Consider the following 19,748-nt stretch of genomic DNA (forward strand, 5'->3'; position numbering starts at 1 on the left):
GGGAGGGAGGAGCCAAGGTGGTGTGGAGGCTGACGACAGTTGGGTATGGAGATAGAATTGTTGCATAATTCCAAATAAATAGTTTACGATCCATAAATAAATGTAAAGATTTTAACAAACATGAAACATATTGAAAAATAAATAGAATGAGATCCACAAATACACCTTAAAGTTTCACAAACATGAATTAAATTCACAAATAAATAAAATGAGATTTGCAAATAAAAAAACATATTCACAAATATATATTTATGTCACAACCACAACTTTGCCTGGCATTTATTTGTGAATCGTGTCCGGTCACTGTGCATTTGCGAATTGTGAAACATTTCTTGCGTCAAGACGTGCTGACAATCCACAAATACGTGGACTCCACCCACCGTCTACTCAAGCCAATCAGATAAATAGTTATTACTATGTTACTATTGTTACTATGTTGTAACATAATTGTTAACATACGAGACGAGTTCATTCATTATTTCTTTCACGGAGAAAGCGGACTGTGAAAGGTAAGCTAGAGTCGACATAAATATTTCAGAAATATAAAAGTATTTCACATTTGATATTTTATTGAATAAAGGCCCCTGAAGCAAATCCATGCGTTTTTGTAAGTAAAATATCTATATTTAAAATTTTATAAACGGTCATCTCTAGCTTCCGCTAACTGTACACGTGTTCACAATATTTGCGCCATTTTGGCCCTTTTCTGATTCTGGATGATTTTTTCCCCCCAGCACTAACGCATTTTATCACTCGCCATGAACTAAACAGCCTTTAAGTGGCAGGAGGCGTCGTGCACATCAAAAACAGGCAAAACAGCAAACTAATATTATTCAATGTATCCTAGCTTTTTCTAAAAAAAATATTCAGTTGTAACCCCTTTTGTAATTGTTAACATTTTCCTAATTAACTGTATTTCATTAGCCTACACATTTTTTCTCTCTCAGTAACTGTAACGGATACATTTATTATGTTACATTTATTTTGTAATTAAATTACATAATTCTGTTACATGTAACAAGTTACTCCCCAACACTGCCTATATTTTAAACCATGAGATAAGCTCATATCAGTATGTGGCCTAATAAAAGCTGTTTTATATTTACATCAAGCGGGTCGCCTCACTCGAACCGCCATGTTGATGTCACATGGCGAGACAAATACTACACACTTTACTATTTATATAACTCGTTATTTGACTCTTCTTTTTATGGAATACATTTAGCATGGTTATCTGAGACGAGCATTTTACGATGTCATCGGTAAGTGAAAACTTGTGAATGATTTTCATATTCACACCACAAGATGTCAGCACAATGTAATAAATTATTTTATTTTTATCTTTCAAAGATGTATCAGTCTTTTGAATTTGGATCGCAAGTGTCCATGGTTGCTCCCTTCACTTGGAAATTAACAGATGGGAAAAGAAAGCAGCCCTGCGGCTTGCTGGGGAATGTGGACCTGTCTCTTCTCTACAAAGCTTCAGTTCATGGATATCAAGCTTCTGCCTTTCACCAGCGATGTGACCGTCAGGGTCCCACCTTACTTGTAGCCTACAACCGTTCAGGCTACATCTTTGGTGGATACACTAGTGTAGATTATACTCAAAGTGGTCAGTATATTACTGATAGGGAAGCTTTCCTGTTCAGCTTTCAAGGCAAGATCCCTGTGTGCATCAAAGTTAACAGTGGCTATAATGCACGTATCGATGACGCTGGACAGTTGTGCTTTTGCTACAACAACCAACCAGTTGTGTTAAATCAAAGAGGGAATGCATTCAGTGTTAATACGACAACAATGTATGGGAACGACACTCAACTGACTGAATGTGAGGTGTACAAAGTGAAGCAAAGTCAGTCATAGTGTTATTCATGTGATTATATAATTTAATATACATTGTATTCATATTAATTTCGATTGCCAGTCCCTCAGATCAGTGCCATACACAAGCAATGGAGGAATGTTCTGTGGACAGCTAAGTATGTTGCAACTTAAATAGTGTTGCTGATTTCATAGGATGATCTGACAAAATTGTTGTGCTCTATGTTGTAGTCGAAGAGCAGAGCTCATGGAAATGATCAGGAATCATAAACCCCTGATGATGTCTGTGAGTCGGGTCAGAATCCTAATGATCGGTCCTGTAGGTGCTGGAAAATCCAGTTTCTTCAACTCCATCAACTCCATCTTCATGAGCCGCATTACCAGCAAAGCCATGTCAGGATCTGCAGGAACTAGTCTCACCACACAGGTACAGATTTAATAAGATTATCACGTTTCCTATTAGAGCTCAAGAAACGTCTCTTGATGACTTCAGGTGTTGATGTGATTCTCTTCTTGGTTGGTAGTTTCGCACATATCCAGTGAAAGATGGTCGTGAGGGAAAGCCGTTGCCATTTGTGTTGTGTGACACCATGGGACTCGAGGAGCAAACAGGTGCAGGACTGGATATTGAGGACATCAGCAGCATTCTTCAAGGTCACGTACCAGACCGCTATAAAGTAAGTGCATAAAGATGGTTCATGTATTTTTAAAATGGCATTGAGTATGATGATGATTAGTTTAATGTATATCTGTTCTTCTTGACATTTCAAACAAATTTGACATTAAATTTAAGTTCAACCCCATGGCACCGTTTCAACACAATGAGCAAAGGGTCTACAGACCATCATCTCTACAGGAGAAGATTCACTGTACGTGATAGACGCCACCAAAATCTCCCTCATGTCCGACAAACTACAGCAAAAACTTGCTGTGATACACCGAAGAGTAAACTCGCTAAGTAAACTAACGTCATACTACAACTGATCTATAATCTGATCAAATTTGGATAAAGCTATCTGCTAAATGAATGTAAAATGTTGCATATTGATATACCATCTGGTAGGCATTCCACAGATTGACAAAAGCAGATGAAGCATGTCCTCTAGTGGAGAAGGACCTTCAAAGTCTTTATGTCAGTTCCTACATCAAGTCAAAGGTGAGAGGCGGTCACATGATCACATGGTCTGTTCCTACAGGACTCAGAGTGAGGGAGGTGTTGTTTTGTGTCTGCAGGTGCAGGAGGTGAGCTCTCGGTTGGGTGTGCCGGTGTCTTGTGTGTTACCGGTGAAGAACTACAGTCAGGAGCTGGAGCTGGAGCTCAACTGTGACGTCCTGTTGACGTCCTCAACTTTGCAGACGACTATTTTGATGATATACGTCCTGTGGAAGCCAACCCTAAATAATTTTTTTTTCTCAGTTCTTGTGGCTGAGGTCAGATTCAGAAAAGGCCCAATCAAAAGCTCTTCGAATCATTTACAGAACTTAATCACAGACTGGTCTTTCTCTGTCATTTACATGTATGCAAAAATATTCAGTACTTTTATACTTTTGGTCTAGAATTTCACTGAACTACGAGTTCAGTTTACTTCTGAAGATGTTTACTTATTTTTACATATTAAGTATACACATACCTGTCAACCCTCCCGTTTTTCCCGGGATTCTCCCGTATTTTACCATTCTATCCCGCTATCATCCCGTTTAAATATTTTCTCGTATTTCTCCCGTATTTTTAATCTTTCTATTTAAAAAAAAAAAATCCCACTGGGCGTATTTTATATGTTTGCTACATTCGGTTCCGGTAAAACTCCCGTAATTTGGGCCAAACCTCATTATATGAATAATCACGACAACAAATTCCAAGGTTGTCCAGTTGCCAGATCTTGTATGAAACGCATCTTTCTCACACGATCGACGCATACATATTTCAACCCATTTCTCCACTCAATTTGGCAACCTACAGCCCAGTGATGCTATTGATGTGTGCGCAGGTAGTAGCGGGAAGGAAACAATAGGCTTGTTTGAGATGAGCAAATTCTGCGCAGAATCGATCACCGGTGATCACCGCGAGATGCATGCCGGTTAGAAAAGTGTCCGATTTACCTCCGACTTGCTCTGACGTCATGCTGACGTGTGCAAAAAAAACTCTCGCGACGGCGAGGCGAAAAAAATTAAAATGTAATGTAAAAGTATATTTACATTTATAATGAGATATAGCTTACACTTCAAAATGCTATTTAATTGATTAAATATGAGCGCTGCAAGTTTCAAAGTCAGGTGCTGAGTTGTTTTGTTTACTGTGGTTACGGGGGAAACGGCTATATTCCTGGCGAAAAGCGCCACCTGAAAAATAATATAATATAATTTTTTTTTACTTTTGACTCCGCCCCCCCTCCCGTATTTTGGTACCCAAATGTTGACAGGTATGAGTATACAGCTAAGTTAGTACACATTTTTAAACTTTCACTCGATTTAATGTAATTTCTCTTTTTACACACGTGCTTCTATCCTAATGAATATTAAAGGATTATGAATTCTTCACTTCTGTTGTGATTTTCAGGCTACTGCCAATTTATGCTATGTTCAACTACTTTTGTAAAGTGTTTTTGGTAATAAATAATGTCTAGATGTTTTGAGACAAAACATGTAGCACTGATTCTGTTTAAATAGACTAGTTAACGCAGTTAAAAATATCATTTGCTAAACATCAAATAAACGAAAGAGTCGAAATGTCTCCCAAGATGATTGAAAATCTGCTACCCGCCTTAATTTTAACATAAAAGTGTGCGCGATTTTTAAAGGTGCAAAGCCTCCGGTGTCATCCGCTTCCTGTTATTTTGGGTATACAATAACAGCCCGTTATCCTGCTGTTCATTTTCAACTCGCAGTTTAAAAACTATAACGTGAACAGGTCAACGACCAGCTTCAAACAGCGACAGCATAGTATTATCGCCTAGTACTGAGCGAAGAGCTTCGATTACTAGGTTGTTGTGTGATTAGAGGGAGCTCGACGTGACGCGTTCGGCTGTGGATGTAAGACATAAAGCAGCGTTTCATTATTTCTTCAGAGAGAAAGGGGATGCGAAAGGTAAAATATATACTCGATATAAAATGTATAAATACAAAAAAATATAGTGCACAAATACGCAATGTTTATATACAGTAGCCTAAATAATACTGTATTTTATTGGAGCAGATTTAGCTTTAGTTTCAGTTTCGTTTCCGGCTAATCTTCGGTTAGTTCGCAGGGCTTTCAGAAAACAAGTCATATGACTGCTCGTGTCTATGTGTGTCTGTTACACAGAATTCAAATCATATATATCCTTTTTCTTGTTTAGATGCATTCAGTTTTCAGGGGATCCAGCACTCTCAACGCTCCACTCACGTCTGATTTAACAGAAGAGAAAAGAAAGCAGCTCTGCGGCTTGCTGGGGAATGTGGAACTGTCTCTTCTCTACAAAGCTTCCGTTCATGGATATCAAGCTTCTGCCTTTCACCAGCGATGTGACCGTCAGGGTCCCACCTTACTTGTAGCCTACAACCGTTCAGGCTACATCTTTGGTGGATACACTAGTGTAGATTATACTCAAAGTGGTCAGTATATTACAGATGAGGGCATATTCTTATTCAGCTTTCAAGGCAAGATCCCTGTGTGCATCAAAGTTAACAGTGGCTATAATGCACGTATCGATGACGCTGGAGTGCCCAACTTTGGCCAACAGTTGTACTTTTGCTACAACAATCAACCAGTAGTGTATAATTCTGGAAGCAGTGCATTCAGTCTTAACACAGCAACAATGTATGGAAACGACACTCAACTGAGTGAATGTGAGGTGTACAAAGTGGAGCAAAGTAAGCCAATCACCAGATTTTTTTTAACCGAATATAGTCATGTACAAGAAGTTTCAGTCTTTTTAAGTACTTTACCTTAATCTTTATTGTTAACATTTTATTATTTGCCAGGCTCTGCAGTCAGTACTGAGGAGAAGCCTTGGAGGAACGTTCTGTGGACAGCTGAGTATGTTTCTACTCAGGTTTTGGTTTGTTAGCTCATTGTAATTTGATATACAGCTATAAAAATGTGATCTGTGTTGTAGACGAAAAGACAAGCTCATGGAAATGGTCAGGAATCATAAACCCCTGATGACGTCTGTGAGTCGGGTCAGAATCCTAATGATCGGTCCTGTAGGTGCTGGAAAATCCAGTTTCTTCAACTCCATCAACTCCATCTTCATGGGTCGAATGACTAGCAAAGCCATGTCAGGATCTGCAGGAACTAGTCTCACCACACAGGTACAGATTTAATAAGATTATCACGTTTCCTATTAGAGCTCAAGAAACGTCTCTTGATGACTTCAGGTGTTGATGTGATTCTCTTCTTGGTCGGTAGTTTCGCACATATCCAGTGAAAGACGGTCGTGAGGGAAAGCCGTTGCCGTTTGTGTTGTGTGACACCATGGGACTCGAGGAGCAAACAGGTGCAGGACTGGATATTGAGGACATCAGCAGCATTCTTCAAGGTCACGTACCAGACCGCTATAAAGTAAGTGCACTCATCTCTAAAAATGAATGAAAGTTGAAGTGAGACTGATGTTTGTTTCATGCAAAATCCTCTCAATTCAGTTTAACCCCATGGTACCTTTTCAACCTGATGAGCAAAAGGCCTCCAGACCTGCATCTCTACAGGAGAAGATCCACTGTGTGGTGTACGTGATAGATGCCACTAAAATCTCCCTCATGTCCGACAAACTACAGGAAAAACTTGCTTCCATACGCAGAAAAGTGAACTCACTGGGTAAGAGAACATATTTGCACCTTGTGACTAATACAAAGTAGGTTATACATTGATCTACCTGACAGAGTTGCACACAACGTACCTTAACATGTGCAATTTCAGGCATTGCTCAGATCGTCTTGATGACAAAAGTAGATGAAGCATGTCCTCTAGTGGAGAAGGACCTTCAAAGTCTTTATGTCAGTTCCTACATCAAGTCAAAGGTGAGAGGCGGTCACATGATCACATGGTCTGTTCCTACAGGACTCAGAGTGAGGGAGGTGTTGTTTTGTGTCTGCAGGTGCAGGAGGTGAGCTCTCGGTTGGGTGTGCCGGTGTCTTGTGTGTTACCGGTGAAGAACTACAGTCAGGAGCTGGAGCTGGAGCTCAACTGTGACGTCTTGCTTCTCACCGCTTTACAGCAGATGCTCCACTTTGCAGACGACTATCTGGATGATGTCTGTTCCATGGAGGACAAACCCAAATAAAGTGCTACTGTTATATATATATATATATATATATATATATATATATGTGTGTGTGTTATATATGATAGTAGAGAATAGAGAGTAGAGAATAGAATGTAGTAGAAAATATGAAATATGTATATGGTATAGGTACATGTATATGGTCAATTGAGTAATTTTATGTAAATTTTTAACAATAATGGTCACTTTAGTTATTATACTATATTGTGTCAATAATTAACCAACCAATCAGCTTTAAAAATGTAATACTGAAATGGTGAGTGCATGTACAAATGACAGTTTTAGTAGAAAACAGTATTTTTGGGGTGACGAAAAGACCATTTAGGAAAAACTTTTGTATTGAAACCGTTAACATGCACTGTTAACTGTTTGCTAATAGCTATTAAACATTTGACTGACTGAGGCACTGGACTATGTTTAACGTGCTTGTGATTTTAAGATGATTTGCGAGCAAAGCGGACTGAACTCACTACAATTTTAGTGAATATGGACATTTTACAAGTAGATTGTAGGAAAATTTGAGAACTTACCTTATTCACATTCTTGACGTTTCCACGCTCGTCTAACCTGAGGTACATGTGTAAGTATCGTGATACCAGGTAGTGCCGCCATAGGACACATTCTGACCCGTCATCTCTGCAGGGAATATTCTATTTATTAACAGTTTACATAAAAATAATACAGTAGTATATATTACATTTTAATTACACAAAAATAACTTTGTTCTGAACGTATGTCTAAATTTCTTCACTTTCACGGAGTACTGTGTGCCAAGTCTGAAGTGGAGCTGCATCATCTCGGGCGACCTGAGTTCGAGTCCTGCTTCGAGCTCCCCTTGTACTGTCCTATAAAATGAAGTAAATCAGTCCAAATTATAATTAATACACACACACACACATACATATATGTGTGTATATATATATATATATATATATATATATATTGAACTTTGATCTGAGCGGATAAATATGGAAGGCTAAAAGGTCCGTCCTTCCATAGATAAACAGTCCCTGTGGCGCGATTTAAATGAGTCGCGCGGTTTCGTTCCGGCTTTGGCGCATAAATATTCTATCGAACATTTACCGAACTCCTCATATCGTGTTATCGCGGAACAGTATATCGCGATAATTATCGTCACCGAATGATCGCCCAGCCCTATATATATATATATATATGAATAAAGCAGAAAGGTAAGTGAAAACGAGTTAATAATGGAACTAGCAAAACCACAAAGAAACGATAATATACTGACCAACAGATGAATTACAGTTACTGTTTATTGAACGAAAGGTGTGAATCAAATGAAGCAGACTCGTAGTCACACATGGGATCAAGAACCAGATATTTACTGTCAGATAGTAATTAGACAGACATCAGCAGGCTGGAACAATGAAACTGATGAACCGACAATAAACCAAACGCACAGAAGCAATGTCTTCTGTCCTGTAGATTACGTTATGTAAAAACACCTGTAACCATCCATAGAAACCCACAGGACAGCACTATAAGTTTATATTCAACTGACATCTCTTTCTTAATTTGTATAATTAGTTTGGCATCTTTAAATCACAGTTTAAATCACAGTTAAAAAAAAATCCAAAATAGGAGACAAGAAATATTTTTTTCTTACATCAGTGTAAATAAAGCATGTTCACAATATGGTGACTTGTTAGTGTGAATATGAGCCATGCAGAATATTTCACTTCCCTACGTAGAGTGAAGTTATTAATATGGATATTCTGACAAATAGCAGAAGAAATGAAGCAAAGACTGACTTCATATGGCTTTGAAGTCACACTGACCTAAACAATACATCTGCGCGACCTGGTTTACTTATGTCCTTAAAAAAATGAGACATCTCAACACATTCTTGATTTCTGCATGGCATCCGTCACCGAATGGCTCATGTATACCTGTTAAATAACATAAAATAAGCACTATGTGCGACTTGGCAGGTCAATATTGTGTAGCCATTGTGTGTCATCTGATAAGTCTCACGTGATCAGCTCACTCCTAAACGGACCCTCAAACAGTCTACAGGACGGAGGGAATGTCATGTGATACATGGTCAATTTGTCTGTGCTTTTCGGTATTTGACATTTATAAAGATCGTAAAAAATAATGCAACACTTTTCTTTCCGAACTGTACAAGATTAAAAGAAAAATCAACATTTAGTTATACACACTTATGACAAAAGTTACATTTATTATTTCTATATAGAAAAACAAACGATTTTTTTTCTTGTAATAGTTAGCAGAATGCAGTATTCCCTCTGAGAAAAAAAAAACCTTTGAATTGGCGTCTAAAGGTCATAGTTTATGTACTTGCATGTTAGAACTGACTGTTTACTAACAAAAAAATCCATCTGCAGAAGTTGATAACTGGATGAACATAATAATCACTGTAGTACTGTTACTGTCCAGTACGTGGCATCACAAGCTAAGGAAATCATAACATACTGTTAAGTGTATGTGGAAGTCATCCATTAGTCCATGTGAGGGAACACTGCATTGCCATGTTGTGCTGCTAGTAGTGTTCATTAGAGCTTGTTTTCTACTCCGATTGGCCAAGTGGAAGGGTCACGCTCCTCTACCCTTTGGTTAAGCCCTTGGCGAGTCCTACTGGCCCTCTTTGGGTGAGGAGGGTGCCTGGTTACTGGCTGAATTCTTGAGGGAGCCCAGTGTTTTACTGAACCAGGAGTTTTTGGCAGCTTGGACCTCAGTCATCAAAACACCCCTCTGATGCTCCAGCTCCTGTTACAGTACATGAATAAACAACATTAAAGTAACTGTAAACTGTGGCATCGCTGCAAACTGCTTATTAAAATATATAACTCGTTTGCTAAGATTGTTTGGTAAGACACTACAACAGCATTTTAGTGCGACCAAACAAAAAGAAAGAAGTCGATCATTTACTGGAATAAAGTAAAGGTTTTGAGAATAAAGTCTTAACAGTACAAGATTAAATTAGTAATACTTGGAAAATGTAATACTTTGGAAAAAGTCCAAACTACAAGAATAAAGTTAAGATTACAAGATTAAAGTCAAAATTTCAAGAACAAAGTCGTAACATTAGGAAATTAAAATCATTGCGAGAATGAAATCTTAACAAAACATTTGCTCAAAATTAAAGCAAATAAAGAAAAAAAATTATGAGATTAAAGCAAAATTATGTGAACAGTCAAAACATTATGAGATTTAAGTCAATATTGCGTAAATAAAGTAAAAATGATGGGATTAAAGCAAAAGTATGTGAACAGTCATAATGTGATTTAAATCAATTTACATGAACAAAGTTGTAACATTACAAGATAAATAAAAATGTATAAACTCGTAACATTGCAAGATTATAATAGTAATATTTTGAAAACGAAAATCTAAATTTCGAACAAAGTCACAGAATTATAAAATTCTGAATATTATGAGAAAGTCATAAAGAAAAGCAATATCAAAGCAACATACTGGAAACACAATGACTTTATTCCCAAATTGTTACAAATAGTTAGAACTACTCTCACAATGTTACGACTGTATTCTTATAATGTCAATGTGGCACTAAATTGTAGTAAGATACAAACTATCTATAAAACACTGATTTCAAATTTCTACCTGCTGCTGCTGAGTTGATTAGTAGCTGAATAGCATCTATAAATCTATACAGCCATAAATCTCCAGCACTATGTTGTTTTATATGCCGTGACGTCTGACCTGGATCTTGCACTTGGCCTCCACCAGCTGGAGTTTGGTTTGCGCCAGCTCTAGTTCTAGCTCTCTGAGCTGGGCCTTCAGCGAGTCCTTCTCCTCATCCAGGTCTGTGTCCCGGTTGTCCTGACTCACCGCCGGGATCTGCAGGGGTCCGTCTTTGCTGAACACTTCCCTACAGCGCTCACACGCCATCACTTTAGCCTGAAAGAACAACATATACTGATTGTCACTGCTCAACGTGCCATATAAGAGTATGCACAGATGATTTACTTACTTTAACTATATCCAGTTCCTCTTTTGTGGACGCCTGCTGTTTCTCCAGCCTCGTACTTAACTGGGAACATATCTAATGCAAACAGAAAATACAATTTCAGACCTTATTATACTCTATCCATCACAATAAATACTCAAAAGAGTGTAAATAAGGGTGTAAATTCCTGAAGCAGTTATTTTAGTATAATTGAGATACTCTTATAGATTTTATTAATAGTTTGAATTAGGACTGCCAAATCGATTAATCACATCCAAAATAAAAGTTTGTGTTTGCATCATATATGGGTGTGTACTGTGTATATTTATATATAAATACACACACATACATCTACAGTATATATTTAAGAAATATACGTAATATATATTTATATTTATATAAAATAAAAAGAATCTATCTATCTATATATATATACACGCAAATATTTCTTGAATATATATACATATGTCTGTGTGTGTATTTATATATACATAGTACACACCCATATATTATTTCGGGTGTGATTAATTGTGATTAATCGATTGACAACAAATTAGTTTAATATTTTTAGTTTGTTTTAGTAATTTTGTTGAATTTCTGTTATTTGTATTAGTTTTTTTGGTAGTATTTTTATAGTCTTTCTTTAGTCATTTTTCAGTTTTAATTTTAGTTATTTTAATACCTCAAGTTAAACTAAATGAAAATGAGAAATGTTTCCTTGGAAACTAGTTAAAATCAAATAAGTTTAAGTTTTGAAAAATATTTTATTTTATCATTACGAGATTTTTAAATCTCAAAATTATGAGATTAAAGCATAATTGCATAAAAAAAGTCATAACTATGAGATTTAGGGCACAAATTAAAAATAAAGTAAATAAGTAAATACAATTACAAAAGTAAAACGAGATTTTGAAACAATTTTCACTCAAAAATTCCTAATAAAATTCACAAATAATTACAAATTGTAATGCATTGAATTAAATGTGAAATTAGAAAAACTTAAATAATATTTTATTGTAAAACATATTCCAATAATCTTTATGTACAACTCCATATGTTTCATTTTTTACAGCATAATAATCTTGTCCTGAAGTGAATATGTGGGGTGAATTTTGAGGATTATGTGATTTCTAGATTTATACGGGACACTTGGACATACTTGTTTATACTCGGCTATGATGGCTGTGGTCTTCTTGATCTCTAACTCCGCTTTCTCCAGCTCTCTTCTGAACACTTCCTTCAGCTGAAAAGCAAAAACTTTATCGTACAATCCATAGCAGTGAAATGTAATACTTTAGCCACATTTTGTGTCCTCAGTCCTCGTACCTGTGCCGTCTCCTCCTCTTGCCTTCTCTTCTCCTCCTTGGTCTCTACCAGGCGTTGTTTAGTGTTGAGCAGTTCTTTGTTTAAAACATCAGCTTTGTCCTCAGCCTGAAAACGCAACACTTATTAACACAAGATTTAAACAAAGCTAAGTGTGTTAACTAGTGTAGAAATACCTGGTCCAGGTCATTCCTCAGTGCTATCTTGCTGGTCACCAGTTCATGGGCAAGATCATCGTTCTCCTGCTCCAGACGCATACTGGCCTCCTGCAACCGCCGGTTTTCTCTCTGCAGGGACATATAGACAGTTAATTTATCACCTTATGGTGGGGAACTCGTGCAGATTTACAGACAGAGACTGAGAAGACTGCAAGGCTAGCTTTGCACAAGCTACAGACTCAAATTCCCCAATCACTCACATGTAAGCATAACAAAGGTCTAGGCAAGTACATGATTGTGTAAATTGCACCACTTTGCAAATACATAAATGCAACAAAGTAAAATGGCATATAATAATGTCAAAAATTTCTTCCATGAAATGTTTTAATATATTTGGACAATTTACATTTTCTGTCATTTACACTGCGTCCTAACCAGGTATGATTTTTTTTGTCAGCACTGAGAGCATAAAAATGTACAAAGAAAGAAAATTATATAAAAATGTAATATCGTATATATTTATGTATAATAATAATAGTAGAGAGATATGTAGAGATAATAAATTAAGGTAATTGTAGGACAGAAAAAAAATCATTTTAATAATAAAGACAGTATAGCTAGCTAGGTAATAAGATAATAATGGAACATTTAAAAAATGAATTAATAATAGTAAGTGAAAAATTAATTAATATAGTAAATGAAAATACATTAAATTATAAAATATTTTATAATTATAGAAAGATAATAAATAATATAAAAATAAAAAAGATAATAATATAAAATAAAGAAATATAATAATAGTAATATTTATTTGTTAAATATTAAAAAAATTATTTAATTGGAATTATAATTTATAATTTAACAGACAGCCCCCTCCACCCTTAAATAAAAGCAGGAAACACCAAAAAAGCTGCGCATTTACTAAAAAAAAAGAAACTACAGGAGACTAGGAGCCATATTTAAAGACACTTAGAGATCACATGCTGATCTAGGCCCAGTATTTCGCATCCACTCTTGAGAAATAACACTGAACGACCGCAGTGTGACTCTGCGTTGCCTGATTAGAGAGTTGGCACTGTCACAGGGAGTCTCCCACCGCCTCACATGACACACATTTTCTTATCAGGAAGAGGAAAGCCGTCATCTGACTTCCATTTACAAACACAAACACACACACACACACCGCTGGTTAGGTTGTGCACAGCAGTTGAAGTAACATGGAAAGGCTTGAGGCAATCATTTCAAATGGATCAGAGAGTCGAACACACATGCAGGCAGATGTTAGTAGCCGATGAGCGCTGGTGGGCTGAAGGCTTACCTGCACCGTAGACCCAACACCACAGTCAACACTACACCCTAGAACAAGAACCGCAGAGGCCTTCCCCATCCAGCAGCGACCGACAAATACAACACCGCCTGTCCATGCTCCACCCCCCGCCACAGCTCATTGGTTAAATGGGTGAGTGGGGGAATCTCATTGGTTAGTTGGTTGAGCGAGGGAGAGGGTAAACAGGAAGTGACAGCAAGGAAACCAGTGTGTAATGGAGCTTCCTTTAATAGTATGGTTAGCTTTTCAACATTACACGATGCTTGAGAAAGCACATTTATTCCACCAAGACATTTGAATGTCAAAAATATAGCTTAGGATTACACATTAAATTTTTTTCATATGAACAACATAAATCTAAAAATATAAAAAAGTATAATACATTCAATAAACACGATCCATTTAAATAAAATAAAAAAATGCCTTACATTTCAGTTAATGTAAACATGAGACTCAAATATGCTAAAAAACACAAAAGCTGCATGTTAGCTGCTCTGTGTTTTTAATGATAAAAATAAACATGGCACTTAAATTAAAAACAAAAAAATATCACTTTTCCTTCATATAGATCTCAAAAAATAAATTATTTGTATAAAATAACAGCAGTACAAAACAAGAATCTACAATGCGAGCGAGCGTTTTGCTCTTTCCCTGAGCCGAACAGAGTCTGTGGTTTCCAGTGTGGTCCGTTACACAGTCCTGAACTGAGACAGAGTGAGATGAAGATGAATGTAGGAGGAGAGGATGAGGACTGGAGGAGGAGGAGCTAAATCAGGTTCTTGCTTACCTGATATCGGTCTATAGGGTCTTCCTGCTGCAGCTGGCTCTCTCTCAGAGACTGATACTCCTTCTCAAACTTCTTAAGCTTCTTTGTTGGCACCTGAGGAAGACAGGAAATCAGAGATCAGGTCTGAAAAATGTATACCAGCAGATATAACAAGACAATCAGCACTAATGTTCAGTAAAGTCATTATGCTTCATAAATACTGTATATTTAAAACAAATAAAATAAAAAAAAATAAAGTCAAAAGCACCCCCCCCCTCCTCAAAATGCCAAGGCCAAATAAAATTTTGTTGTTGTTGTTTTTTAATAAAACATTAAACATTTTATTCTGATACTATATAGAAAATTAACCATTACATATTTGATCATTTTTACAAATGGTTAGGACATTACTTGATAAAAATGTATAATTGGCAATATGTTAAATGTATTATTTATTTATTTAGTCATTTAGCAGACGCTTTTATCCAAAGCGACTTACAAATGAGGACAATAAAAGCAGTCAAAACTAACAAAAGAGCAACAATATATAAGTGCAAATGACAAGTCTCGGTTAGCCTAACACAGTACACGTAGCAAGGTGTATATATATACACATATATATATACATATACATATATATATAATACACATACACACACACACACACTATTAAAAGTATTAAAATGTATATTTGATGAACAGCTGAATGGTTAGAACATTAAAACATGATATTATAGTTATAATTTTCAAAATATGTAAAAAATAATAACACAATCAAAATATGCTTTGTATTGATATTATATACAAAATAATTACTTGTATGTAAAGAAATTCTTAAAAAATTTTTAATATAAAATTGTATAAAAAATAAAATCAAGATTATATAGCATAGAAATATACTAAATAATAATGTAATTTATAAAAAGGCTGTTCACTACTAGTGAAGTTAAAAGTACAAATCATTAAATATATTATTACGTTTATGGAAAGGGTAGAGCATTTCTTAAAATATCAACTGGAATATTTTAAAATTACTTTTTATGTATTTTTAAATACACTTTTTTTTTTTTTTACATTTTCTTTAATCTTCCAAATTCTCATAATAAAAAAGGATTTACAGTATAACAGAAAATTACAAAATAATTTTTTACAAATACTATACAGTAACATCATATTATAACTAATTTATTATGTTTTATTTAAATGTAATTGTTTATTTTTTAATTATGTAATGACACAAACATACACACACATATATATATATGTATATATATATATATATATATATATAGATAGACACAGATAATTTTTCCACATATTTGGTAAGATAATAATCGGCAAACAACATTGTGCAGCACTATGAACTTCAAAAACAAAACTGACACAAGCCTTTCCTAAACTTCCTTAACAACAAAAAGGCCAAAACTGTCTGACTCAGGAGCCTTTAAAAGCACAGCGCTCGTGCCGGTTGCTATGGCAGCACAGTCGGAGTTAGCATGGAGTCTCTGAGGGTGGAGTGCGCTCAGTCAAGCCGGTCCTGAGGGGATCTCTTCATCCAGGTTTACTGCCGCTTTACTGCAGGAGACTTTGTTTATTACAATATTCATTCAGCAGGTCTGGGATCAGTCTTCATAAAGCCTTTCATAATTTGTTTCTTAATTTGAGTTTGAAACTGCTCACACACAAAGCAGAAATGCTTACTGCCACCCAGCACAGCGTTTTGAAGCCAAACAAACAGCCGTTTGGGGTTTCCACACAACATGCTAGCGAAAAGTGAAGCACATCAACAGTGTTCTCACTTGAGAAAGTCATTTCATGTCTCCCAAGTTCTGTTTCCACTTTATTCAAGTCTTACAAACACAAAAGGAGCCTTTTTCTTATCTGTAATGGCATCAGTTCTTTTGAAGAGTAGCTCATTGTTGAGTGTCATTCACAGCACCATACAACACAGTGTGTTTGACCTCTGACCTCAGGATGAGAGTCATCGGAGCGAGAAACTGTCACACCACTTGTGTTATCACTGAAGCCATAATGGCACTGGAGGCTTGTTTTTGCGAAAGCAGTTGTAACGATGACAAGGCAAAAGCTTGTGCTTGGGTAAGCGGACTTCTTCTGTGAAAAAAGGCTTCAAACTGCCACCTTTGCCTTTCTACTGCAGCACAAAGTGTTCGTTGTGCTGTTCGAGGAATGTGAACATGATACAAACTCTTTAGAACACAGTGAACGAGGAGGATAAGGAAACAAATGATAACATCAGGACAGGGACAGAAAAAGAGAAATAAAAGAGGGAATACAGTTGCTAGGTGGTTGTCAAGGTGTTTTGCATGGCTGCTAGGGGGATATGGGTGGTTGCTAGGCAGACGCTACGATGTTCTGGGTGGTTTTTAAGGGAAACTGGGTGTTTTTTGTTTGTTTTGGGAGGTTGCTAGGGAGATCTGTATGGTTGCTAGGCAGTTGCTATGGTGTTCTGGGCGGTTGTAAGGTGGTTGCTCAGGGGATCTGGGTGGTTTCTGGAAGTTGCTATGATGTTTGGGGTGGTTCCTAAAGGTATCTGGCTGTTTTTTTTAGTTTTGGGTGGTTGCTAGGGAGATCTGTCTGGTTGCTAGGCAGTTGCTATGGTGTTCTGGGTGGTTGGTTAGGTGGTTGCTCAGGGGATCTGGGTGGTTTCTGAGTTCTAGGTGGTTGCTAGGCAGTTGCTATGGTGTTCTGGGGTGGTTTCTAAGGAGATATTTGTTTTTTTAAATTTTATTTCTGAATGGTTGTTAGGGGGATCTGTATGGTAGTTAGCAGATGCTATGGTGTTCTGGGTGGTTGTTAGGTGGTTTTTAGAGGGTTCTGGGTGGTTACAAGAAAAACAAAAACTCTTTGATACTCTGATGTCTAGATATCTCTTAAAGACAATTTTATCGCTCATCAGACAAACATCATCGTCCGCCAAAGTTTAATACTTAAGGTTAGGGCTATAGATTCTTTACAGAAAAAAAGGAAAAGTAAATAGGAATAAGCATCAGTCTATTAATCTGACAGTCAGGGGCGCAGATAGAGGCCAGGCATCATTAGATGAAGAGATGTTAAATGAACATTCAGTCCGGATGTGTTGCGTAGCCACAGACCACAAAATGACGTTGAAATGGCACAACCGACATGAAAGTCAAGCTCTCAGCACAACCGTTCATTCGGTTTAACACTCACAGTCATATACATATGGAAAGTTCATCCTGTAGGTTTCACCTCAACAAACGTGGTTGGTGTAAATGACGTTTTTGTATATACTCAAAACACCTACACAGGTACGAATGAGTAGCTGATCTTCATTTTCCATTCACGTTGACATTAACACACGTTTCCTACAAACCTGAATATACACAAACTGAAACACTTCTCAATACCAGAATGAGTGATTTCCTACCATCTTTTACAGCTAAAACATTGCCACAGAACTTATTTACACCAAGTTACAAAGTAAAAACAGCAAAGCTTAATTTTGATTAATCGAATTTGTTAAACCAGTGCGATTGCCAGAGACTGGACAATGTTTGAATATTAAGGTCACTAGGCTCATGTGAGTATTCAAAACATCTATTTGAGGGGAAAAGAGAGTCACAAAATTGCATTAGGTTGACAACCAATCACTTGCTACACCATGTTCATCATCTTACCAGCACACACACATAGTATTTTCAGCTCTAAGTTGGCATTCCTTGGAATAAAGACATAATGGGGAAAATTGTAATTTCATTACAGGACATTTCTCACAGAGTGGAAAGCGTTAGACAGTATCAAACGAACAAACTCAGAGGAAAAAGGCTTGTACAACAAGACTAGATGATGTTCTTGTCAATTCCTGAAAGTAAAAACAGCCGTTTGAGTGAGACTTACCACCGGTTTGGGTTTGGAGTCAGCCACCAGACTGGTGAAGAAATCTTCCTCGTTGATCTGATTGATAACATGAGCGTTGTAAGCCACCGTTATCGACACTTCCTGCATCATCTTGGCAAAGTTTCTGCGAGGAGCACTGAGCGAGACAGGTGAGCTTCGCGAAACAAGGGAGGGAGGGAGGAGGAAATGAGGAGGAGAGAGCTGAGAAGTCTGCCGAGACCAGCTGACAAGTTTCTTTACGGATGAGAGCTGGCCCCTTGAGGCGGGAAATAAACACCCAAACACATGGGGGTGGACCATAGAGGAACACCCTCTCTCTCTCACACAAACACCTGGTTTTGTCTTCCAAGGATCGTGTATCCTGCTCAATTCCTCCAAAGAGAAGAATCTCTGTGCTTGTCTGCCGACTCGAAACTGCAAAATCGTCGGAGTTGTGCAGTGATGACTCTTATCGTTACAGTCGCAAGGATAGTGGTAGTTACCACTGGAAATATGAAGAGCCAGACAAGCGGAAAAGGTTGAAGAGGCAGGGGAAATTTTGGTTTGTCAGACAAACCACAATGGGGTCTTCAAACTCCCCTGGTGGTTCTCTCTTTATCTTCTCATCAGGCCTCGTTTTTCCTCCCAAGAGAAATAAAGTGGGTTTGTTCCTGGTTTAATAAGTATCCAAACGCAAACATCTACAAGTTGAGGACTCGAGATGGAATGTGGTCGGAGTTCTCCAAGGCTGATTCCTCTAAGCTGTTTCCACTCTCAAAGCATGTCTCCTTTCGATTAAGTCCTCTTTCAATATCAAGAGGATGTGAAATCTGGAATTCAGCTCGTAATCTGCCGAGGGGGAAGTTCGTACAGCTTGTGCTTTCGACGCAAGCAGGTGCCTGTGAATTCCATCACCCTGTAAGCTTATTACCCAGCGACTTGATCCTCTTTAAATTCACACCATTTCAAAGAGTAACGACCGCTTTGCATTTCCTCTTCTTGCACATGTGATTAGAAACGGACGGGATCACGGGTGGCAGAAGCAATCTGTGCACAGCTTCATGGTCTGTGTGTGTGTGTGTGTGTGTGTGGTGTCTGGTGTCCAGGTCTGATATGGAGATACGGCAACAAGGCTTCCTGTCCTTGCTACACAGTCTCCTGCCTCATAGCCGTCTCATAAAACACATCCACTTGACATCCCAGTGGCAGAATCTTCTAGGAACTAACAAGATCGGAGACGGTGAGGATAAAAATAACAGTTTTGAGGTTGAATGGCAGTCTA

The 19,748-nt window shown here is 37.3% G+C and overlaps 3 protein-coding genes across 3 annotated transcripts in view; 2 read left to right on the plus strand and 1 right to left on the minus strand.

The window, feature by feature from the left end:
* The first annotated feature begins 501 nt into the window (after nucleotides 1-501).
* Nucleotides 502-3,224, plus strand: LOC107655180 (interferon-induced protein 44-like). The gene is given in 8 exon segments (XM_016442602.1): nucleotides 502-509; nucleotides 2,053-2,248; nucleotides 2,346-2,498; nucleotides 2,615-2,690; nucleotides 2,693-2,789; nucleotides 2,896-2,977; nucleotides 3,055-3,157; nucleotides 3,160-3,224. Coding segments are annotated over 7 exon segments (756 nt in total). The 5' UTR covers nucleotides 502-509; nucleotides 2,053-2,068.
* Nucleotides 3,225-4,662: 1,438 nt separating this feature from the next.
* On the plus strand, nucleotides 4,663-7,544 carry LOC107655250 (interferon-induced protein 44-like). Its single transcript, XM_016442698.1, has 8 exons — nucleotides 4,663-4,906; nucleotides 5,157-5,670; nucleotides 5,782-5,836; nucleotides 5,916-6,111; nucleotides 6,209-6,361; nucleotides 6,442-6,613; nucleotides 6,716-6,816; nucleotides 6,894-7,544. The coding sequence occupies exons 1-8, from the start codon at nucleotides 4,898-4,900 to the stop codon at nucleotides 7,077-7,079; spliced, it is 1,386 nt and encodes a 461-aa protein (XP_016298184.1). The 5' UTR covers nucleotides 4,663-4,897; the 3' UTR covers nucleotides 7,080-7,544.
* An 810-nt stretch (nucleotides 7,545-8,354) lies between these two features.
* Nucleotides 8,355-19,748, minus strand: part of LOC107655181 (rab GTPase-activating protein 1-like) — an 80,866-nt gene continuing 69,472 nt past the window's right edge. Inside the window, exons 11-17 of the mRNA XM_016442603.1 lie at nucleotides 14,630-14,722; nucleotides 12,534-12,644; nucleotides 12,361-12,465; nucleotides 12,194-12,277; nucleotides 11,059-11,130; nucleotides 10,788-10,985; nucleotides 8,355-9,833 (exon numbers count right to left, since the gene is read on the minus strand). Coding sequence (XP_016298089.1) covers nucleotides 9,699-9,833; nucleotides 10,788-10,985; nucleotides 11,059-11,130; nucleotides 12,194-12,277; nucleotides 12,361-12,465; nucleotides 12,534-12,644; nucleotides 14,630-14,722 — 798 coding nt within the window. The 3' untranslated portion in view covers nucleotides 8,355-9,698. The remainder of the gene's footprint in view (nucleotides 9,834-10,787; nucleotides 10,986-11,058; nucleotides 11,131-12,193; nucleotides 12,278-12,360; nucleotides 12,466-12,533; nucleotides 12,645-14,629; nucleotides 14,723-19,748) is intronic.

Source organism: Sinocyclocheilus anshuiensis, unplaced genomic scaffold (assembly GCF_001515605.1).
Source record: "Sinocyclocheilus anshuiensis isolate Anshui unplaced genomic scaffold, SAMN03320099.WGS_v1.1 scaffold735, whole genome shotgun sequence".
Lineage (NCBI taxonomy): Eukaryota > Metazoa > Chordata > Actinopteri > Cypriniformes > Cyprinidae > Sinocyclocheilus > Sinocyclocheilus anshuiensis.

What these genes read in the sequence shown, in the direction of transcription:
- LOC107655250 (XM_016442698.1), top strand. An exon ending in GGTGTACAAAGTGGAGCAAA is followed by an intron (nt 5,671 to 5,781) that starts GTAAGCCAATCA and finishes ATTATTTGCCAG; the next exon opens with GCTCTGCAGTCAGTACTGAG. An exon ending in GAACTAGTCTCACCACACAG is followed by an intron (nt 6,112 to 6,208) that starts GTACAGATTTAA and finishes CTTGGTCGGTAG; the next exon opens with TTTCGCACATATCCAGTGAA.